The 25,087-nt window shown below is 40.1% G+C and overlaps 1 protein-coding gene across 2 annotated transcripts; it reads right to left on the bottom strand.

Annotated features, from left to right (window-relative positions):
- Positions 1–746: 746 nt before the first annotated feature.
- septin2 (septin 2) lies at positions 747–24,949 on the bottom strand. Of its 2 annotated transcripts, none has more exons than XM_061919879.1 (13): positions 24,790–24,949; positions 19,517–19,567; positions 17,063–17,173; positions 14,188–14,274; positions 13,990–14,113; positions 12,186–12,320; positions 12,003–12,120; positions 10,060–10,161; positions 7,530–7,675; positions 5,719–5,841; positions 3,202–3,262; positions 1,570–1,653; positions 747–1,498 (listed from the first exon to the last, which is right to left on the bottom strand). In XM_061919879.1, the coding sequence occupies exons 1-12, from the start codon at positions 24,947–24,949 to the stop codon at positions 1,579–1,581; spliced, it is 1,293 nt and encodes a 430-aa protein (XP_061775863.1). In that variant the 3' UTR covers positions 747–1,498; positions 1,570–1,578. The 2 variants fall into 2 exon arrangements, with proteins under 2 accessions (XP_061775863.1, XP_061775864.1); XM_061919880.1 differs by having other exon boundaries at positions 5,758–5,841.
- Positions 24,950–25,087: the final 138 nt, after the last annotated feature.

Genomic DNA, 25,087 nt, shown 5'->3' with positions numbered 1-25,087 from the left:
ACATACAGGTTTTGCAACAACATATGCTGCCATCTCAGCGCCGTCTTTTTCATGGATGCCCCTGCTTATTTCAGCAAGACAATGCCAAGCCACATTCAGCACGTGTTACAACAGCATGGCTTCGTAAAAAAAGAATGCGGGTATTTCCTGGCCCGCCTGCAGTCCTGTCTATCAAAAATGTGTGGTGCATTATGAAGCGTAAAATACGACAGTGGAGACCCTGGACTGTTGAACGACTGAAGCTCTACATAAGACAAGAATGGGAAAGAATTCCACTTTCAAAGCTTCAACAATTAGTTTCCTCAGTTCCCAAACGTTTGTGTGTTGTTAAAAGAAAAGGTGATGTAACACAGTGGTGAACATGCCCTTTCCCAACAACTTTGGCACGTGTTGCAGCCATGAAATTCTAAGTTAATTATATGCAAAAAAAAAAAAATTTTATGAGTTAGAATTTGAAATATCTTGTCTTTGTAGTGCATTCAACTGAATATGGGTTGAAAAGGATTTGCTGATCATTGTATTCCGTTTATATTTACATCTAACACAATTTCCCAACTCATATGGAAACGGGGTTTGTAATAATGACATCTAGAAGCAAATTCATACATTACAAGCAGCCCTAACTGCCATGTGGCCCTCAATGTCAACGAGTTTGAAATCCCCGATTTAGGCTTTAGTCAGTCAAAACCATCAATTTGTGGTCAACTAAACAGATATGTTAAATTGCCAGTATGGGAACACACAGGTGAAGAATAAAACTTTTATTACAACATAGCATCAAGAACAATATTTGGTACGTTTAATATTGGATAAAAACAGCCCAAAGAGGAATGTCAGGAGCTCACAAGTTGGCTGGTTAGGGAATTAATGGTCATGAATGTTTTCCTTGGGCAGGTAATTAGAGAAGATTTCAGTCAACGGCACCCAAGTCACGCCTTCATGTCAAACAACTGTCACAAACATCTCACCTCCTTCATAACAGCTTTCAGCCTTACGTCCAACAAAGAAGCCTGCGTGGGTCCGCCAGGTGCACAACACTTAACGGGACACGAGGAACATGCAACATTTCACCAGCGCCTGCCTGGGGATGAGGCAGGAGGCAATAAAGACATCAGTAACACTTCATGGCACGCCTCTTCAAACACTCTCCCATAAAAAGACAACAATGAATGCTCACAGCGGAGCTCCTTCATGGAGCAAATATGTGCTTCTGAAAGTCCGTTTGATGGCAACAAGAAAGATCTTCATTTCTGATTTGTATTAAAATTAACTTTATGTGACACTTCTTCAATCCCTTGGCAAATGATTAATAATCTGAGACTAAGAAATAAAACTTGAGTGTATACATACATATGTGTATCTAGAATTCATCATAACACTGTATATACTTTACTATATATATTTTTTATGTATATGTCGATATCAGCAATCCACATCCCGTATGGGACTGTAGTTGGCTGCTGTCCTTGGTGTGTCTCGGTTCAAAGTCAAGCGACGCCTTCAATGACACAAAAGAGAAAGTCAGCTCTTCTGCGGGTCAAGTTGTCAAAAAGTACAAATCTTTCTCACCTTTGGCTCTCAAACATCGTCTCCGTCTCCCTGCTTCTGCATCTGGGCTTGCATCTTGGCGATCATCTCCTGCATTCGCCTCAACTGCAAGACAATGTTTTCATCACCAGAATAAATGTCATTTTTTTCTACAAAGTAGTGAATAAACAATCAAAAGTCACCATATTTCACTCAAGTGTGTTATTGTTTTTCTACACTTCTCAAGACATCAACAAGGAAAAGTACCTTCCATATGAGGACAAGTTAGGACCCAAATCATGGTCCCGATACGGAAAACCATTGCATCTAACAGACAGCCAAATACTGGAGTCTGTGAACATTGCTCCAAAGTCAGAATTTTTTGTTGATTTAATGTTCATTTCAAGTGAACATTGACAGGTGCAAAGGCAGCAATATACGATAGACTAACACCCCACCGCATTCCCACCTCCCCGGATAGTAAATTATCAAATGTATATACTTGTTCTTATGCTTTCTGAACTCACTATGTTCACTGCTCGCTGTACATATCCCACTAAGTCAGACCTACACGGTTTCAATGTCCGTTTTTATGTTGATGACTGAAGTGTTGATATCAACCAAACCTTTGCACCTATGTTGGTGAAATCTTTCAAAATAAGGGTGGTCCCAAAAAGAAGGGATTTTTCAAATTCATTGTGTGCCAGTTTTTAAAGTGCTCCCCCTTTGGTCAACATATGAAATAACAAGTGTGTGTAAAAATTTCAAGGGCTCCCCCTCTGGCCAACATATGTAATTACAAGTGTGTGTAAGAAATTGAAATGTGCCTCTTTTGGCTAGAATTTATATACAAAATAATATAAATATGTATATAGAGACATACTGTAATAACTGGAAGTAAATAATGAAGATAAAAAACCAATTACAACCCCAAAAAAAAGTTATAACTAACTAAAAGCTTAAATTTTTTATATTTGCATAGTATGGTCCGTATTTTTCAGACCATAAGTCGCAGTTTTTTCCCTTGGTTTGGCCGGGGGTGCGACTTATACTCAGGAGCGACTTATGTGTGAAATTATTAACATATTACTGTAAAATATCAAATATTATTTAGCTCATTCACGTAAGAGACTAGACGTATAAGATTTCATGGGATTTCGCGATTAGGAGTGACAGATTGTTTGGTAAACGTATAGCATGTTCTATATGTTATAGTTATTTGAATGACTCTTACCATAATTTGTTACGTTAACATAGCAGGCACCTTCTCAGTTGGTTATTTATGCCTCATAACGTACACTTATTCAGCCTGTTGTTCACTATTCTTTATTTATTTTAAATTGCCTTTCAAATGTCTATTCTTGGTGTTGGGTTTTATCAAATACATTTTCCCAAAAAATGCGACTTGTACTCCGGAGCGACTTATACTCCGTAAAATGCGGTATTAATGTTGTCAGTACAAATATTTATATATCTAAATGGGTGGTCCTAAAGAGGTCGGCTTTTTTTGGAGGTCCCAAAACGGTAACAAATACAATAATGTGTGTGTATTGATGTCAGAATGTCATACCGTGACATTTTTCTCTTTTTAAATACACGCCTTTCCTCAAAATAAGGCTAAAAATGGAACTAGTGAACTCATATTGATGCGGTGTGAGGTGTGGCACCACCCACCTCTGCCTCCTTCTCCTGCAGGATCATATCCTTGTCCATTTCCTCTGGTTCCGGACCCTTTCTGCATCAGTCACAAAAGGGACAGTTACACGATGCGGCTGGTTGGACGTATGCAAGTCATCAGGTGAAACTGAACTGGCATCGTAAAATGGAAGTTTGTGTGCAAGGTGAGCATGTTGTGCCGTCAAGGAAGTATTAGGCAAACATGACAAAAGCCACATAGAGAAAGTGGAAGAAGGGGTCAGTGGGTTAGTGGCATAGTTGTTTGTAGGACGCTAAAGGAAAGTGCACGTCGAACTACGAAGAGGATGCGGTGAAGTTCTAGCATAGAAGTAGAAGTGTGAAGGTCAGGGGAACAGCAGGACCTCCCCCACTTGAAGACAACAAAAACATAAGAGTACCTCCAATGGTCCACTCATGGATTGGACAAATCAAGAGCAGAGCGCCATCATAGGATAGATGGCCGGTAAAACCAGTCTTTTATCCTGCATTGGCTTTGAAAGAAAGTCTACAAGAAGTGAGCTATGATGGGATTTTTCAATGAGATGTTAAAATCCTGTTCCTCTATGATCTACACATGCTTTTAAACTTGTGAGACCCTGGGGTGTCAAACTATTCTGCAGTTGTGGCTGCCCGCGTGTAACAGGGAATAATATAGAAATAGAAATTCACCTCATTTGATCATTATAAATTCTTATGTTCCGTGGAAAAAAAAAAAATCTGTTGACTGGCAGCTGAGTCGCCAGAATCTTATCGTACAATATATGGAGGTTTTTTACATAATTTTACTGTAAATAGAAAAATGGTCACAGTTTCTTTACGGTAAAATTTTGGCGACAGAACGGTCCGTTTTACACCATAAAATCAATGGCTGTGTTTGTTTCTACGGATTATTGCTGTAAATAGAAAAACAGCACCACTATTTTCTTCGGTAAAATGCTGGTGACACGAAGGTCAGTTTTGTACCGTAAAATCTATGGTTGTTGGTGTTTCTACGGTTTATTAAAGTAAATAGAAAAACAGTAAGCCATTTTTTTAACAGTAAAATTCTGGTGACAGAACGGTCCGTTTCATACCGTAAAATCAATGGTTGTGTTTGTTTCTACGGGTTATTATTGTAAATATATAAAAAAAAAAAAATACCACAATTTTTTACGGTAAAATTCTGGCGACAGAACGGTCCGTTTTATATCGTAAAACCACGGTTGTGTTTGTTTCTACGGTTTATTACTGTAAATAGAAAAACAGCAACACCATATTTTTTACGGTAAAATTCTGGCGACAAAACGGTCCGTTTTATACCGTAAAATCTATGGTTGTGTTTGTTTCTACGGTTTATTACTGTAAATACAAAAACAGCAACACCATTTTTTTTACGGTAAAATTCTGGCGACAGAATGGTCTGTTGTATGGTTGTTTTTGTTTCTACGGTTTATTACTGCAAATAGAAAAACGGTACCACCATTTTTTTTTTAACGGTAAAATGGTGGAGACTGAGCAGCCAGTTGTGGGGTTTTTTTATCCTAAAATCTAGTGTTATTTTAACAATGTACAATTTAAACGGTAACTTGCTTTGAAATTAGAAGTCATATATTTATTTTTATTTTTAACAAAAAAAGTTTGTATGTGATACTATATCTCTTACATTATTAGGAAACACAAAACTGATAGTTAATTATTATTAAAGATTATAACTACTTTCCAACCTGAATTCATACAATTGTAACTAACATTATGTTAACATGAACAACATTATTATTACAGATTCATATATAAGTATTTATTTTTAAGAAAAAAACAGCAATGCATCCATCCATCTTCGTCCGCTTATCCTAGGTAGGGTCGTGGGAAGCAGGGAAGCCCAGACTTTCCTCCCCCCAGCCACGTTAGTCTTCCTAACGTGTCCTGGGTCTTCCTCGTGGCCTCCTACCGGTCGGACGTGTCCTAAACCCCTTCTTAATAACTTCCACCCATTTTCTACCGCTTGTCCCTTTTTTTGGGGGTCGCTTATTTGTAACATTATTATGTCATTTTTGAATACAAATATATGCAGTTACATGTATTTGTTTCTGTCAAAATAGAAAGACTGAATACATTCAGTGAGAAAAAATATTTTTTCGTTGCATATTGTTTCCAGGACAGATCTGATGTGGCGGGCCAGATCTGGCCCACGGGCTTTGGGTTTGACACCTCTGGCTTGGACCTTGGTTTATGCTAACATAGCTAACATGCAATGATGTGTTAGCGCTACGGTCTAAATGATACTAGTTTTGAAGGTTATTTCAGTTCAATTAAGTCTTTATCTTGCACATAGGAGCTCCCAGTGTTGTCGTCTAATGGTGTGTGTGTGTGTGTGTGTGTGTGTGTGTGTGTGTGTGTGTGTGTGTGTGTGTTGAGTAAGACTGTATAAGCTGTCAGTATGTCACTAATACTTTGTCTAAAGAATCATGTCATCAAAGACGCTGGTTTTGAGGTGGGGGAGGTGCAGAAAAAGCAAGCGGACAGACAGGTACGTACGCAGGGGATAGAGGCAGAATGTAACCATGGGAGGACAACCTGCCGCTGCGCTTGAGACGTTCTGAGCGGAAGTTCTCATAGTGCAGGTCCTGAGTCACTTCCTGTAGATCCTGCATGTGGGTACTGTGGAGTCGGGGGACAGTTCATCAAGCAAAAACATTATTTGTTTAGGAGGTTGATAGGGATCGAACTGCATTGTAGATAAAGCGATATTGCGGTTTCAAAATCTTCACTATAATTCTGTGACGTCTGACGGGATCATAAAATACTTGGTGAATGTAGTTTTTTTTCCTGGTGCTTCAGTGTTGGGTTCTGTAAAAATTTATTTGTGCGGCCCAGGACCCGTGTTCTGTGGTTAACTGTTACCCATTGATGTCTGCCACCCAATGTTACTGAGTGTGTGCACTACCGCAGTTATTTAAAATAATTGCCTCCAACAAAATACTCAAGAGCACCTGCTGGTATGCCTCGTGTACAACTACGTATTGATTTTAAAATGTTTATTTAATTGTGCCTTCTGACCGGCAGGCATGTAGACAACTACAACGTGACAACGTTCACAGTGTGTATTACCAGACAGTAAGCATAAAGACAACTACAACTTGAGGAAATTCACATTGACAGGAACAATGGTAGCTTACATTTTCGTTTTAGCGAAATCCGACGGACAACCAGCAAGGTGGGGGCGCGGGACGCCGTGATGGGGAGAAAAAGAAAAGTCTGTTCATAGTAGATAAGAGGAATTGTTTTTTTTCTTCGGACATTTCCTGAAAATTGGATGAAAATCCATCGACAACTGTTTGAGTTATGTTGCCCTTAAAAAGACAAAGATAAGAGGCGAAAACATAACCTCTTTGGCAGAGGTAATTAAGTCTGCGTCTCGAGCGTTTCCAAGCCGACACAGGTCAAAGATAAGAGGTGAAAACCCACGTGGAATACGAGTAAAATGAGCAGGTACTTGAAAAATAATCACCTGGAAAATACATTTGAAGCCAGTGAGGCTTATCATCAATTTGTGAGGTATTTACATCCATTTTCAACTGCTTGTCCTGTTCGGGGTCACGGGGGTGCTGGAGCGTATCTCAGTTGCATTCGGGCGGAAGGCGGGGTAAACCCTGGACAAGTCGCCACTTCACAAGGCCAACACAGATAGACAACATTCACACTCTCACACTAGGGCCAATTTAGTGTTGCCAATCAACCTATCCCCAGGTGCATGTCTTTGGAAGTGGGAGGAAGCCGAAGTACCCGGAGGGAACCCACGATGTCACAGGGAGAACATGCAAACTACACACAGAAAGATCCCGAGCCCGGGATTGAACACAGGACTACTCAGGACCTTCGTATTGTGAGGCACATGCACTAACCCCTGGTCCACCGTGCCGCCCGTATTTACATTATTCAAAGTTAAATTGTTCGCTAACTTGTCTGAGAAACAGCTTTCTCCAAACTGATATAAAGAATATGCCCACAGCAGAGGACGGTGCTTCTCAGGAAGTAAAAGTTAAGACACTAAAGTGAATATTATTGTTTTACATACAAACTGGATGTTTACAAAGACATTGACTAAGTTATTTTCTTAAATATTTGTTTAAAACACAATTATTTGCACTTAAAAATACATGTTTGTCATAGATATGAGTTCAACCTTTGAGCATTACATTTGTGTTCAGTCTTTTTATCCTAATCAATCTGCCACTTCATTTTGCATACTGTGGTATTTGTTTTGGACAATGTCGTACCATGGCCTTAATACCATGAGATTTTGATATTGTTACGTCTCTGGAGGTTGACAAGAAGTGTTGGCTCACATCAGCATGGTACGCAGCTTGAGGAAGTCATTGTGTTCAGGGTTCTCCACCTCCACCACTCCCCACGGGTACAGGCGGCCACGCACCTTCTTCCCTTTGGCCTCGATCTGCTGGTTGGATCCGACCACCGCAAAAGGGATGCTGGCCTGGAGAACAGCAGTGTTGGAATAATGCCATGTTTTGAACCTTCAATTTTGAAGGGCAAAGTGTCTGACTAGCAGCTGCTGGCCAATCATTAAAAAAAAAAAAAAAAACTTACTGACATTACTGTGTCCATGTTATGTAAGAATACAGTACGCCACAACAGACTGCAATAATATTCAAACTCATTCATAAAAAACATCACACAATGCAACTGCACTGTTTGTGTGACTCTAGCAGTAAATGTATTAACTACATATGTTTTCAGTCGTCTAAACATAATGAGTGTGGACAAAAGACGATAAAACAGTGACACTAGATTTTGGGGGATGTAACTGTAATGTAGATTCCACGGTTTGAAAACCTTCACAATAATGCTGTAAAGTAGTTTTTTCTGGCGCTTTTTGGTTTGGCTGGTCAGAAAATAGACTACATTTTCCTGTGCACAGGATTTTGGGAGATTCTCTCAAATTGCCAGCCCAGCCAATCACCACGCAACCACATATGTTGCCACGACTCGCTGTATTTGTACTAACTATAATTTGTACTAACTATAATTTGTACTACCATTCCTTTTTAAAAACACTGTCCAAAACATCCGTCTTTTATGTTACGCATCCCTTTTTGACTAACACTGTAACACTAACAAGCAGACAAACGCTTGCAAAAACAGAATGTCTTTGGAGCCGGTAAAGCGCGCCATGTTGGTGTCGTGTGTTACAAGCCACAATAGAATAAGTAAAGGCGCACTGCGCCGAGTGAAGAGATATTTGCACCATCATATTGTGAGGTATTTACTTTATCAAAAGTTAAACTGTGAAGTAGGGCTGGGCGATATATCGAACAAACTCAATATATCGCAGGATTGTCTATGTGCGATATAGAAAATTACTATATCGTGATATTAAAGTATACGTTCTCATGCAGTTGCTTTTAGCTGCGGGCATTACACTACAGGCTCTTCTCACTTTTTCTTGTCTCTCCTTCTCACAGAGACATAAAACAAGGGCACCTTGTTACATAGGTCACATACAACGTCATACGCCCTCGCCGAGCAAAGAGGTAGCAGCATGGCTAACGTTAGTTGTGATGCTAGAGGAGCGGTGTGAGTGGTAATACGAGAGAGAGAAGGTGCAAATCTGGTAATAAATGAAGAATGAATAATTAATTCCCAAGAAAAACAGCTGGGGATCCATTGCCGGGTGGTGGTTTGGCTTCAAGCGGAAAGATGTCGAACAGACAACCGTAATTTGTAAAGTATGTGGCAAAAGCGTTGCTACAAAAAGAAACAGCACTGCTAATTTGTAGCATGACTTGAAAAGTCACCAGCTAGAGAATGAAGAGTGCTTCAAAATCTGCATGTTAACATCTCTATTTGGTGCCACACCCAACAAAATGCCCAAGCAACCATTTCCACATCAACACCGTATGAAAAACATAATCAACAACAGAAGGAGAACACGTCCGCAGGAACCTAACACATAGCGAAGGACATAAACCACTTGATTTCCTATTATGCAGCTAATTTTTATTTGACATTTATTGAAATATCTTGTGTGACATCATGCACAAAAGTGCACTTTATTTGTTTTAAAATATTGTAGTGGCGTTCTGTACAAAAAGTGCATTTTAATTTAGTGTTGTTTTGATATGTCATCTTAGTAACATCATGCACAAAAGTGCACTAATAGCTTGTTTTAAAATGTCTCTGACAATCTTGCACTTTCTGTTTTGAAAATGACATGAATGTTTAAGCCACTGCTTAATAACTGTTTCATAAATACCGTTTTGGTAAATTGATTTAGTTGTGATTTACATCTCTGCATGAAAGTTTAAAATGAGCATATATTGATTCAGTATGAACAAGAATGTTTTAAAGTAGACACATAGAATCATCATACTGCTGTGATTACATGCATCAAGTGTTCATTCAAGGCTCAGGCAAAATATCTAGATATATATTGTGTATCTTGACATGGCCTAAAAATATTGGGATTTTCATAAAAAGCCATATCGCTCAGCCGTAACTGTGTTAACTTTTCTAAGAGACTGCATTTTCCAAACTAATATAAAACAGTGTCCAAAGTAGAAGCACCTCTTCTCAGAAAATAAAAGTTGACACTTAAGTGAAAATTATTGTTTTACACTTGTGAAAATTATTGTTTTACACACCGTGGCCTTAATACTGATTTTGATACCGTTACATCCCTATTCTCTACGACACTTTGAAGAGGATTATTAAATGTTGATTCTAAATGTATTTGTTCGGTGGCCCAAGTTTATCCAATGGGAGTATCAAAATTTGGCAGCTAGTGTAAGCACTTGCTTTGAACAAATTTTTCATTTGTTTTGGCTGGGCAGAATTGACAGATCATAAAGCAACCTTTACCTTGAGAATCCTGGTTTGTTCTTTAAAGTCCTCGTCCTCGTCGGATTCAGCATCGGGAAGGTGGTAGATCTTGATTCCATGTTCGTCAATTTCATCCAGAATCTGAGCAATCACAGCGATGCATTTAGGCAGTGCTTCCTCAAACATTTACTGTTACTCCGCCTCCGGAAGAAGAAAACATTTTGCACGCCCCACTTACTTCCGTAAATGGTATCATTGGTCTACAAAATTGTTCAAAGTACACCTCAGCATAACAATATATAAAAAAATAATATAACTTTAATAAAATCATATTTAATCTATAACAGAAAATATTTAAAGTGCATTTATTTGCATGAAATTCCCCCCAAAAATTTCAGCCTTATTTAAACTATGGAAATGTTTTCACCAAATTAAATAAACTCAAATAATAATACATTCTAGTTAATCAGCAAGATAAATTCGGCACTCTGCATATAAAACTCTTTAACCTACAAAACAAAAAAATTTGTGATGATGAAGAAGTCAGGATTAATGGCTACAACGAGCTCGTTTTGTCGTGCACAGCAATTCAAAGCGGGGGTTGAAGTATGATGCTGCATGACACTGATAAAGCATGGGACATTATTACATACACTACACAGGTGTGCACTATTGACTCTTGATGTACCAAAACTTTGACCGCTGAAAAATAGACTTTGATGCTTAACAGCACTGCTGAAACTGGATGTTGTGATGACGTAAGTAACAACTACAGGATTGTCTGAAACAAGGCAGCATGATTGCGATGTGGACATTCTTTAATATATCTGAAATGCATAACTAGACCGCAATCTACATCCTCTTTTAAGGAGAGAAAAAGCAGCTGGAGCAGGAGCGCAAAATAAGTGTGACGTCAGTGAGGCTCACTGTATCGTTGCGGACACCGAGTCAACAGAAGTGAAGTGTCTGTAAATACGACTACAGTCTCCAATTCAGAAAAAAAATGCTATATTGGTTGCTGGTCGTTTTAAAAAAATAAAAAGTCACTGAAAGGACTCTTGACATTTGAAAAATTCACAACAAAAAAGCAAGCAGCAACAATAATTGAAAAAGACAGCAAACAATATAAGAACATACATATAACACCAATACATAATAAATATTTGTTTTTAAATGTATGTATAACTTTTTTTTTTGACTTTTTAAAGAAAATATATGCATCATTGCAGACTATGCAAATTATATGATGACATCATATTGACCACATAAATTAGCCAGTCCCCGCCGCCACAGTTATGTTGGAAATCTGGTGATTTAATGACATTGACAAATGTTAGTAAAACTTCATGTTCAATACTTTTCACACAAACTAGGAAAAATTTTTATCAAAACTTCATGTTCAAAACAATTGAACGCAAACGGCTAACTAGAACCCTATTTAAAGTACAAATGATTGTCCCACACACACTAGGTGTGGTGACATTTGTCCTCTGCATTTGACCCATCCTCTTGATCACCCCCTGGGAAGTGAGGAGAGCAGTGGGCAGCAGCGGCGCTGCGCCCGGGAATCATTTATGGTGATTTACCCCCAATTCCAACCCTTGATGCTGACTGCCAAGCAAGGAGGCAATGGGTCCCATTTTTATAGTCATTGGTATGACTCGGCCGGGATTTGAACTCACAACCTACCGATCTCAGGGCGGATACTCTAACCACTAGGCATATGAGCACATTTAACCAATGGCAACGAGTGGGGCCGTCTATAGTATGTTGTGTAAACCCCACTCTCCGACTCCGTAAGAATTCAATTACTTGACAGCCGAGGGCTTTTAGCTCATTGGCTACCGCCGCTCAACTTTGCTCTCAACTGGTGAAGGTCAGTAGTTGCCAGTTTGAGTCTGGCGTGTGCATTGCTAGACAGCACGGAATGACCACAGACAGCTCCACACACAACAATTCCAATGCCAATACAGTCCCCTCACCCTGCGCTTGAGCCGCTCTCTCTCTCTGAGGGTGAGTGTGTCTGCCTTAGCGATGACGGGAACCACGTTGACCTTATTGTGGATGGCCTTCATGAACTGGACATCCAGGGGTTTCAGGCTGGGAAAAGAGCAGACATTCAGTTGGGCTGCTAACAGTGAGCAGGAGAATGCTGCTGGACTCACCCATGTCCGAGTGGGGAAATGAAATAGAAGCAGCAGTGAACTCTGTTGTCGACTATGTGCCGGCGATTTAGGCCGCTCTCGTCATGGAGGTAACGCTCAAACTGGTCATCAATGTAGCTAATAATGGTGCTGAAACTGGTAGAATGAAGTATACACCATGATTACAATGACAGCACGCATATGAAACAACATTCAAAAAGCTGAAAAGACCTCAGACAAGGTGAAAAGATTGCAGTTGTGCATTTGAACACAAAGACGGCAGAAAATATTACCCTCTATCCACAATTGTATTCTGAAAAATGTAACAGGTAGCTAGGTACACGTGTAAAGTTACCACGGCACAAAGTTTTATGGGAGTCTATAGTGCAGGTTTTGCTTATTAACATGGGTGTAAACAACATTGCTTGGTGGAAGTAATGACAGCAGGTGGAAAAAATCCTTAGTGCCGAACTCTGTAGAATTTGCACCTGGCTCACTGACAATAAGCTATCCATACATTTAGGTAAAACGGGTCCCAAATCAAAAATTTAAAAAGTCAGTGACTTCACTATTAAAGTGGGTGACATTGTTATCACCAGGAAAGATGAAGTCACCTACCTAGTTTCCATTCTAGAAACTAATCTTTCCTGTGATGAAATGGCAACCAAGGTAATCAAAAAGATCAACCAACTAACGAGATTTCTCTACAGAATCTCCTCTCTGGTCAACAAAAGCACCATGAAGATTCTAGCGGGAACTCTTATTCAACCCTTTTTCCAGCACCAGCACCTCCAAAACCCTCAAATCTAGACTCCAAACATCCCAGAACAAGCTAGTCAGGTAACTTCTAGACCTCCACCCCAGATCACACCTGACTCCTACAAAAAGGGCTGGCTCAGGGAGGAGGACAGAGTAAAACAACTTGCACTGAGCCTAGTCTAAAAAATTCACTACATCTCCCTGATACCGAAGTACATGTCAAATTACTTCTGGAACGTTAATAACCGCCATGACCAGAACACCAAGGGGAGCTCCACAAACCTTGTTAAAATCCAGATTCTGATCTAACAAAGGTCTTAACTCATTCTCCTTCTATGCCACATCAATGTGGAATGCACTCCCAACAGGTGTAAAAGAAAGTGCATCTCTACCCTCCTTCAAAACAGCACTAAATGAACACCTCCAGGCAACTACTACCCTAGACTAACACCCTACCCCCAACACATCCCACCTCCCCGGATTGTAAATAACCGAATGTAAATAATCCAATGTATATACTTGTTCTTATGCTTTGAGCTCACTATATTCACTGCTAACTGTACATATCCTACGAAGTCAGACCTACACTGTTTCAATGTCCATCCATCCATCCATTTTCTACCGCTTATTCCCTTGTGGGGTCGCGGGGGGCGCTGGCGCCTATCTCAGCTACAATCGGGCGGAAGGCGGGGTACACCCTGGACAAGTCGCCACCTCATCGCAGTGTTTCAATGTCCATTTCTCAAATTATATAATTGTTGATGACAGAAGTGCTGATATCAACCAAACCTAACCCCCCGGATTGTAAATAATTCAATGTATATACTGTGATGATTAACTTGTGTGATGACTGTACTATGCTGATAGTATATATTTGTACCATGAATTGATTAACGTGGACCCCAAATTAAACATGTTGAAAAACGTATTCGGGTGTTACCACTTAGTGGTCAATTGTACGGAATATATACTGTACTGTGCAATCTACTAATACAAGTTTCAATCAATCAAAAGGTACTTTAATCCCTAAAATACATATATTGCATTTAAAACTTTTACTACATACCAGTCCTGGCTGTTGATGGCATCTCCATACCCTGGGGTGTCAACCACAGTCAGTCGCAGCTTCACTCCTCGCTCTTCAATTTCCACCGTGGATGCCTCGATTTGAACCGTCCTCTCGATCTTTTCTGTTTGAGGACAACAGAAAGGAGGGCGGGTAAATGACGCTCACCGACATGGTCAATATGGTATTGGGAGCTACCTGCTGCTCCAGGGATGATCCTCTCGGGGTAGAGGTCAGTCAGGAACAGGCTGTTGATCAGGGTAGATTTTCCTAGTCCAGATTCACCTTTTGGTTTCAGACAATACAAGTATCATATAATGTACATCTCAACGTGAATGTTGTGCTTACACCAAGAACTAAGAAAACATAGATGCCTGATACTAAATTTGACTTAATTTTTCCCAGACCTATTATGTGGCTAATCCCAGTACTTGGGGAATTAAAAAAAATGTTTATTCAGTGATCAGCTAGTCAGTCTAAGAATCAGCAAAGACTAACCAGAGACCATACATACATACATACTTGTACATTGCTAACAGGAATTCTGCAATTCACAATGTTACACTTTAAATGCAGGCACCTATGACTTACTGACCATTATATGATTTACACAAGATTCCAGTAACCTTTGTAGAAGAATGTATTTTTTTATTAGCAATACGGTTTGAGCCTTTTTGGCATCAACAGAATGTTAGTCTCCACCTCAAAAATAATATTGTTTTCCAATTATTACTAAAAGACATTTTACTTATGGATCATCATTGCTAAAACAACATATCCAACGGTAGTTTAAAACATAAGCACAGTACTGTATTGTATATCAAACAGAAGTGTGCACATCCTCAATCCAATACATTTCTATGGACAAAGATACCTAATGTCCAAACTTTTTCTACTGAGGGCCACATACACAAACAGTGAAGGATGCACTTCGATGATACATGAAAGATGCTAAAAAAACAATCCAATGCAGATCGATGGACGCTAATCTATCTGAACAAAACAGCCACATCCTAGTAGCCTTGTGCTGTAGGTGTCAAAGCAAACTGATGTAATATCTAATATATCTCATTGATAACGAATACATTTTTTTTTAGAAAAGGGGTTGAAAGGGCACGTGATTTCACAATGCATTGTGGGGGCTTGGTAGCCATTTTTGCTGGACATTTTTTCTCTACTCAACCAGGAGTATTGTGAGAGAGAGCAACAAACTAGATTAAAATGGATCGTGGGAGTGTACCGAAATTAACTGCAACCTGTTCCAAAGGCTCGCCACTTTAAAAAAATAAGTAAAATTGGTGGACTTGATCCATGTGAGCACGTCCAATCGACAAGATTTGAGCAAGCAGACTAACGTGTCCTGTATCTCGATCATCAACGCAGTCAGTTTTTATACAGGCCAAACATTTCGGAATGCAAATTCGGTAAAGGCCCACGGACAACCCAACTTTGGGTGTGTGCAAGACCTTGGAATTTGACATCAGAAAGAGAAGAACGTGTCTCAGAGGTAACTCAATAGTCACTGTGTGATGTCTCCTGGAGAAATTTGTTTCAAAACAAATATATTTCAGGTCTGAAATACACTCTGCATTCATGTGGGAAATATTTTAAGTATTCTTAGCTATTGATCTATGAATAGGGGATTGCCTTTTTCTCCAAATACTCATTGGTAACCCGCGGCGAGCTAAGCTTGGATTGGCTAACGCTCACATTCTACTAAATGCTACTTGTGCAACAAAATATAACGGGCTTTGGTTCAAACTCACTCGTGTGTAAATGCCGTGAACACAGCAACGTGTACCAGGTGATGGCGTTAAAAGTCATGTTTGATCATCTCATTGCTGCTATACAGGCTATACAGGCTATTCATAGTCTTTTTATTAGCCTACTAACTTGACTTACTTGGTTTGCTTCTACGCTGGAAATGAGACAAATCTCACTTTGCGACATATTGGAACTTGCTAAAGAAAAATACAACTTTAGGACAGAGGCTTTCATTCAACCCAATGTAAAGATGCTATTCCGATGCAGTAAGACCCATGATGCATCGCGTTTACACGTCACACTTTCAAGCCTTATATGCGGAGGGCAGAAGAAAAAACAAGCTGTGGGCTGGAAATGGCCGCACTTTTTTGACCACCCCTGCCTTAAACTGTCCATCTCAACCTTTAAATCAATACTTAAGAAGTCTTGGCTGTTCTTGGCGCTCATCAAGTTTCCTCTCTTTACAGGGATGCACTGCAAGACTATAAGCAATTACAAGTAACACGTAATTTATGGAGAGAGAGTCATTTAAGTTCAAAGGCAAACTAATTAACTGATCTTCAGACACAGCAGCGAACAAATTAGGGGAACTAAGAGTAGCACTACATCGCTTAGTCGCTATTTTGTGAGGTAAAATATGATACAGGACACCAAAGGTGACTGAGTGTCAATACATCTCATGATCAACAGGGTCACAAGTAAATACTTGGCGGCTTTATGAATTCCGTGCCTGAGATTTTTTACCAAAGCAATGACATTTGTTTGCAACATCCATACACAAAAAGATACTGAAGTGGCATGTATGCATGTATTACAGTGTGGGAGGATTTGGGTAAGAATTTGAGAATGTGAATTAGGGTGGTTGTGTGCAAAAATATAGCTCTAGAGCCTCCTCAAACAGAGTGAAATAATCTTTAATATTAGTTTGGTCAAGAGACAAGCAGGCCTCTTCCACTGTAGGCACTAATGCCTGCAGGCCCGCAAACTACATTCCACTCTGGTTTATTTTAAAGCAAGAAAAAGGGATGATCAGCAGTGTTGCACACAGCTTTTACCCTCCCCCTTTCCCACGTGAGAGATGGGGGGAGTCACACGGTCTCAGCAAGAGTTTACACTGCTGAGGACCCCAGCTGAACAACTAGACTTATGCTTTAAAACAAGCTCACACAAAGGAGCAGAGGATGTGAACTGTTGTGTAATATTTATAAATAGAGCAGGGTAGCATACATTCACTAAATATAGGACATCATCAGCACAGGCGACAGGAGAACCCTGGTTAGTGACATTGTCAAAACGCAGTCAAACTTACCGACAACCATTAGGGTGAACTCAAAACCCTTTTTAACGGACTTGCGATGAACTTGATTTGGCAGGTTGGCGAATCCAACATACCCTGGCGTTTCAGGGTTGGTGAACTGGCCTTGCTGCAGAAAAAAGCAACAGGAAATAGAAAGGCACGTAAACAAACAAACTAAACCTGAAGATTTTTTCCCGTTCCTGTTGGAAGTCAGATAATTAGAAGCCACGATGAATGAGCCAGCTGGTCACTTCACCTGAGGCATTTAGGTGCAAAACCGGGACAGAAGACATTCCACCCACTCATCCCAGTGTTTATTGCGCTTATTTTATGAAGATCGACACCTTGGCCTTGGCAAATCTTACGTTTCAAACTCTTGACTGATGCCATTGCAGCCAATGCAGCTGTAAAACTTCCCAGAGTTAGTGTTACCGCTTTAAATTAAAATGATCCTAAAACCTTGATTGGTAACACTTTCATAAACTGACAGACTGGTGACGCTGCTCATTTACCGCAGATGTAAGCTAGCGCAAGCTATATTAAATGCTAACATGAATACACAAGGCATTAACCTTTTTCCCCATTAAAAACAACTTATACCCCAATCTAAACTTGCATAAAGACATTGCTGTCTGAGCAACTAAGATAATCAGTTGTGGACATTGAATTTAGATGCTGTGCTCCCTTACCATAGAGAGATCAATCGATACTCGACGCAATACGTCAATAGGAAGTGAATGTGCATGGCGTCACGTAAACCAGACGTGACACACATAAACCAGACATGATGCACATAAACTTTTTTTTCTTTATCACTACAAAAAAAGAACAAACATTTACAAATTAATACAGACAACAATTAACAATCAAAAAATTGTACGGCCAGAACAATAATATAACATTTCTTCTGCCAAGTGGTTATTTATTGTATTTACTATTTTACTTAAAACTTTGTTATTAGGTGTGAAAGTACTTTTTGAGCACATTAAAATAATACAGTGATAATGATAACCGGGATAATTTGGGGGCAGTAACCCAATAAATGTTCACTACTTTTGAAATAACTATGTGTAGACATGGCTCGTTGACAATTATAGAATTGATTAGTAAACGCCAATAATCTATGTGTTTATTGTAAATGAAGTAATGCAGACTGTTCTAAAATGTGGCTGACCGCAGCGAGCCACCTCAGCGAGAGATCCGACCAGGTCTTTTACTATCTGGCATTTTTACACACATTTTCATTAATTTAATAAACGTGGGAATCTGTTTTTCATTCCAATTTGTTTTTTAAATTGCAAGTGATAAACACTTGTAAAACTGCATCAATATAGAGGAATTAAAGAAACGTCAATAATCGATTTTTAATCAAATCACAACTCCTAAATCGTAACCGAATTATGAGGTGCCCAAAGATTCCCTCCTTTATCCAAAACTGTCGAAAAGAAAGGCACTTTTAGTTTTTAAATTGTCTTGTCCTTTTTATACATAAAAAATGTGTTTTAAAAGAAAGTGAAGAAAAGATGATCGAAATTGGCCTTGGTCGTGTGTGTGTGTGTGTGTGTGTGTGTGAGTGTGGGTGTGTGGGTGTGTGTGTACATATAATCGATTTACACTGCTTATATAATTTGAAGAAAAAATACCATATTGTGATCAAGATATAAAATGACTTATATCGGGATATTTTCTTTTCTACGTGGCACAACACTACTTGAATTACATACTGATTTATTATGAGGACATCAGATGTAAACTAGCACCTGAACTATAACCTGGCATATTTACACGTGTTGTGGTTACAGTGCAAATTTTGACATACAGTAGAAAAACTTTACATTTTTCATGGATGGATGAATAATACATGTTGCACAATGTATAGATAAATAACAAAACAAAAATACTATCTTAACACCAATATTGCACACCAAGAAAAAAAATATTTATACGCGCTGTATAGTTTGTTGTAAGCGGTGAATTTTGTTGTAAGCTGTCAGGTGTGTCTGTTAGAATCATGGTTGTTTTTACAAATTACGACAGATGTGAACAAGAGCATATATTGTCTATGTGTGGTTATTTAAATGAGGTGTGGTTGTATGTGTCAATGAAAGGGAATTTTATGACTTTCCTTAATTTCATTACATGCTATAGTATAATTTTATTGCATGTTTTTGTATCTCTTCAAATTTAGGTAACCAGGAACTCCAGACGGAAATGAGCCATTTAGCTATAATCTGCTGCAGAACATTTCTGTCTTTGAGCTTACTGTCTCTGTGCAATGTCCCTTCAAATAAAATCTTAACTAAAATAAAAACATATTGGCCTATCTTTAATGGAAACATTTGACATCTACAATACAAGACTCACCCTGTAAATACCCAGCATTCATTTAGTGACATTTCCGTTATAAACAACCACAAAACAGGATGTGACTGGGTAAAAAGCACACAATTGTAGACATAAAAAGACTTGCCTTAATTTTTTCCGCATTAGACATGGTTGTTTTCCTCCGCACAAAGCCTGGAAGAGACACAAAACTTTACATATAGAAAGAGAAAATGTGTTTTTACTAGAGATGTCCGATAATATTGGCTGATAAATGCTTTAAAATGTAATATCGGAAATTATTGGTGTCGGTTTCAAAAAGTATAATTTATGGCTTTTTAAAACGCTGTTGTGTACATGGCCGTAGGGAGAAGTATAGTGCGCCAATAAACCTTAAAGGCACTGCCTTTGCGTGTCGGCCCAATCACATAACTACAGCTTTTCATACACACAAGTGAATGCAAGCATACTTGGTCAACAGCCATACAGGTCTCACTGAGGGTGGCCGTATAAACAACTTTAACACTGCTACAAATATGCGCCACAATGTGAACCCACACCAAAAGAGAATGAAAAACACATTACGGGAGAACATCCGCACCGTAACACAACATAAACACAACAGAACAAATACCCAAACCCCTTGCAGCACTAACTCTTCCGGGACGCTACAATATACACCCCGTAATGCTTGGACTTCTATTGTTTGCCCCCCCCTGACTGGGGCAAACAATTGAAAGGAATGTGTAGATAGTTTTTTTTTTTTAACTTTACACTTGTTGAAGAGCAACTATTGATGCTGAGTTATAGACATTTTATCCCACTGTTTGTTTGTGTGTTTTTCTTTTTTTTAATAATATTTACAGCATTATTTGCACTTTATACTGTTCACTTTTTTACTGTTTAATGATGCCATTTCTGTTTGTCACGTATATGTTTTTCTATTTTGTGTTTATCCTTAATACCAACCATTGTGTATTATTCAAACTCATCCAATTCAGCTGGCTAGTTGTTATCAAGAGTACTAAAACCCTTGTGTGATGACTGTACTAAGTGGGCTAAATAACTTTGAACTTTAATACATGCTCAGATAGGCCAGTATCGGATCGGAAGTGCAAAAACAATATCGGTATTGGATCGGAAGTGCAAAAACCTGGACCGGGACATCCCTAACAGACATAAAACAAGCCCGCCTTCTTACATACGTCACATAGTGTTGCGCGTCTAGCGTCGTACGCTCTCGCCGACCAGAGAGGTAGCAGCATGGCTAACGTTAGCTCAGAGGTCGTACAAGCAGAGCGAAGCGGAGCTTGTGACAATACATGAGAGAGAAGGTACGAAACTGATCACAAATGGAGGAAGAACAATAAATGCCCAAAATAAAGAGCAGGGGATCCATCATCTGGCGGTGGTTTGGCTTCAAGTGGGAAGATATTCAGCAGACAAGAGCAATATGCAAAGTATGCAGCAGAAGTGTTACTACAAAGGGTAACAACACTATTCATTTGTTCTTTCATTTAAAAAGTCACCCCTGAGAGAATGAAGAGTATTTAATAAACACACTTTTGGTCAATTGACTTAGCTGTGATTTCACTCTCTGCATGAAAGTTTAAAAGTAGCTTATATTAATGCAGTATAAAGAAGAATGTTTTAATGTAGACACATAGAATCATCATACTGATGTGATTATATGCATCAAGTGTTGTTTCAAGACCAAGGCAAAATATCGTAATATACATCGGATATCGCAATATGGCATAAAAATATCGCAATATTAATAAAAGCCAATACCGCCCAGCCCAACCAGGGTGTACCCTGCCTTACGTCCGATTGTAGCTGAGATAGGCCCCAAAGCTCCAATGGAGATATATATATATATATATATATATATATATATATATATATATATATTTATATATATATGGAGATATATATATATATATATATATTAGGGGTGTAACGGTACACAAAAATTTTGGCTCGGTACGTACCTCGGTTCAGAGGTCACGGTTCGGTTCATTTTCGGTACAGTAAGAAAACAACAAATGCGGTCCTCTCCAAGGTTTCTTATAGTCATTACTGTCACTGTCACCGACATCCCACTGGGGTGAGTTTTCCTTGCCCTTATGTGGGCTCTACCGAGGATGTCGTTGTGGTTTGTGCAGCCCTTTGAGACACTTGTGATTTAGGGCTATATAAATAAACATTGATTGATTGATTGATTGAATATTTGATGTGAAGTAATCGGAAACTTGGATAGGTCAATAAATCATAATAACATTGATTTTGATTAAATATTATGTTTTGAGCATCCATCCATCCATCCATCCATCTTCTTCCGCTTATCCGAGGTCGGGTCGCGGGGGCAGCAGCCTAAGCAGGGAAGCCCAGACTTCCCTCTCCCCAGCCACTTCGTCTAGCTCTTCCCGGGGGATCCCGAGGCGTTCCCAGGCTAGCCGGGAGACATAGTCTTCCCAACGTGTCCTGGGTCTTCCCCGTGGCCTCCTACCGGTTGGACGTGCCCTAAACACCTCCCTCAGGAGGCGTTCGGGTAGCATCCTGGCCAGATGCCCGAACTACCTCATCTGGCTCCTCTCGATGTGGAGGAGCAGCGGCTTAAATTTGAGTTCCTCCCGGATGACAGAGCTTCTCACCCTATATCTAAGGGAGAGCCCCGCCACACGGTGGAGGAAACTCATTTCGGCCGCTTGTACCCGTGATCTTATCCTTTCGGTCATGACCCAAAGCTCATGACCATAGGTGAGGATGGGAACGTAGATCGACCGGTAAATTGAGAGCTTTGCCTTCCGGCTCAGCTCCTTCTTCACCACAACGGATCGGTACAACGTCCGCATTACTGAAGACTCAGAGAGTATGTTTTGAGCAATGAGTTTGAAATAAAAAAAAAACAGCTTTGTTTCATAGGGTCAACGTTGCAACTTTTTCTAAATTACATTTAGCCTTCTTTTTTTTAATGTTTTTGTTTATTTTAATAGTATTTTTTGAATGTGCTGTGGGCCTTTAAAACATTAGCTGTGGGCTGCAAATGGCCTGCGGAGCAAACTTTTGACACCCCTGCTAGAGATAATAAAAAATAAAATCTGATAAATCTATGGGTAAAAAGCAAAGCCTGGCGACGCATGCGCGTTTATCACAACACTCTCGCTCTCTTTGTCTCTGCCCCTCCCTCACGATTGTTGCTGCGCACAATTTGTTTTGTTTTCAACTCCTTCTTAACCCTGAACGTACATTGAAAAAACATGCACCCCTAACTCAAAATGACATTTGAGGCATTTAAGAAATTCCACCCAGACAGCCCGGCATAAGATGACAAATCCAGTGAAAAGAGGAGGTACGGTCATTCTATCGTAGCTCGGTCGCTGCGAGCATGCCATGTGTTGTTTTTTTTTGATTGATTGAAACTTTTATTATTAGATTGCACAGTACAGTACATATTCCGTACAATTGACCACTAAGTGGTATCACCCCAATAAGTTTTTCAACTTGTTTAAGCCGGGGTCCACGTTAATCAATTCATGGTGCCTTGGTGTGCATTTTTTACACAACGTGCGGTGCACTACTTAATATGTCCGTGTGGAACTCGTTCGGTACGCCTCCGAACCAAACCGAAACCCCCGTACCGAAACGGTTCAATACAAATACACGTACCGTTACACCCCTAATATATATATATATATATATATATATATATATATATATATATATATATGCGCAGTGGGAGAGTGACCGTGCACAACCCGAGGGTCCCTGGTTCAATCCCCACCTAGTACCAACCTCGTCACGTCCGTTGTGTCCTGAGCAAGACACTTCACCCTTGCTCCTGATAGGTGCTGGTTAGCGCCTTGCATGGCAGCTCCCGCCATCAGTGTGTGAATGTGTGTGTGAATGGGTAAATGTGGAAGTAATGTCAAAGCGCTTTGAGTACCTTGAAGGTAGAAAAGCGCTATACAAATACAACCCATTTATCCATCCATCCATTTTCTACCGCTTATTCCCTTTTGGGGTCGCTGGCGCCTATCTCAGCTACAATCGGGCGGAAGGCGGGGTACACCCTGGACAAGTCGCCACCTCATCGCAGGGCCAACACAGATAGACAGACAACATTCACACTCACATTCACACACTAAGGCCAATTTAGTGTTGCCAATCAACCTATCCCCAGGTGCATGTCTTTGGAAGTGGGAGGAAGCCGGAGTACCCGGAGGGAACCCACGCATTCACGGGGAGAACATGCAAACTCCACACAGAAAGATCCCAAGCCTGGATTTGAACCCAGGACTGCAGGAACTTCGTACTGTGAGGTAGATGCACTAACCCTTCTTCCACCGTGAAGCCAACAACCCATTTATCATTTATATATATATAAGAAACACTTGAATTTCAGTAAATTATAGCTATAAATATACTCCTCCCCCTTAACTCTGCCCCGCCCACCTCAACCCCGTCCCAATCTCCCGAATTTGGAGGTCTCAAGGTTGGCAAGTATGGTATCGGTTGATATCGGAATCGGTAATTAAATGATAAATGGGTTGTACTTGTATAGCGCTTTTCTACCTTCAAGGTACTCAAAGCGCTTTGACACTACTTCCACATTCACACACACTGATGGAGGGAGCTGCCATGCAAGGCGCTAACCAGAACTCATCAGGAGCAAGGGTGAAGTGTCTTGCTCAAGACACAACGGACGTCACGAGGTTGGTACTAGGCGGGGATTGAACCAGGGACCCCCGGGTTGCGCACGGCCACTCTTCCACTGCACCACGCCAAGAGTTAGATCATATCGGAATGTCGGCAAAAAAGACATTATCGGACATCTCTAGTTTTTAAAAAAGATTTCTGCAATGCTAGTACTGTAATACAATGCCTGGATGATTATTAGCTTTGCAGTGTGAGACAGGAAGTCTGGTTTTCTTTGTCAGATCAAATGTCAGCACACACACACACGCAAAACAGACATGCCTCTTTTCCTGTGGACTGTACTACAACGCAAATAGTACTTTAAAGTGTTTAGTGTGCTACAAGATGAGAAGTTGTTGTAGTTAGGGAAAGTGTACGTGCAACACCACACTTAATAAAGTGGGCAGTTAAGTTTGTAATGAATTAAGCTCTGGCTCTCTGTATAACGGTTGTCACGCCAGTGGGTGTGGAACAAGGTGATGGTGACGCTAGAGAAGAAACCACATCGCTTTAAACGAAATACTCGTTTAAAAAAAAAAGGGAAGACGATAAAAAAAAGTGGTCACAAATCAAAGCAATTAAGTGCAGCTGTACTGGCCGTTAGCTTAGCATCAACTGCTAACAAGCTTGGTTAACTCGCGAAGCTAATGTTAGCACGGTCACTTCGCGCGCTCATGTGCCGCATATGTGATAAGTTATTAAAAAAATGGAATCATTACCGTAGAAAGTTTGGGGACGTCGAGAGGCAGACGGTCGGGGAAAAATAGTTTGACTTGGCAAACACTCTCGGGATTCTTGAGATTCCGCCGCTTGAAGCCTCCTCCGGCAGACAGACCACAATGCACCGCGCGAAGGGAGGCGGCGGAAAGGCCTGCCCATGACGTCATCAATGTACAGCAGCGGAGGGGGGGTTAATATTCTGAATGACATCTGCTGGGTCAAAACGCGGTCCCTTCCTAACAGGTATTTACTTACCAACAAAGTCAAAGCGATATCTTTTCAAATCCATCCATCCAT

This window comes from Nerophis ophidion, linkage group LG14 (genome assembly GCF_033978795.1).
Source record: "Nerophis ophidion isolate RoL-2023_Sa linkage group LG14, RoL_Noph_v1.0, whole genome shotgun sequence".
NCBI classification, from domain to species: Eukaryota; Metazoa; Chordata; class Actinopteri; order Syngnathiformes; family Syngnathidae; genus Nerophis; species Nerophis ophidion.
Note: the sequence above shows the minus strand (reverse complement) of the source record. Positions and strands in the feature narration are given on the sequence as shown.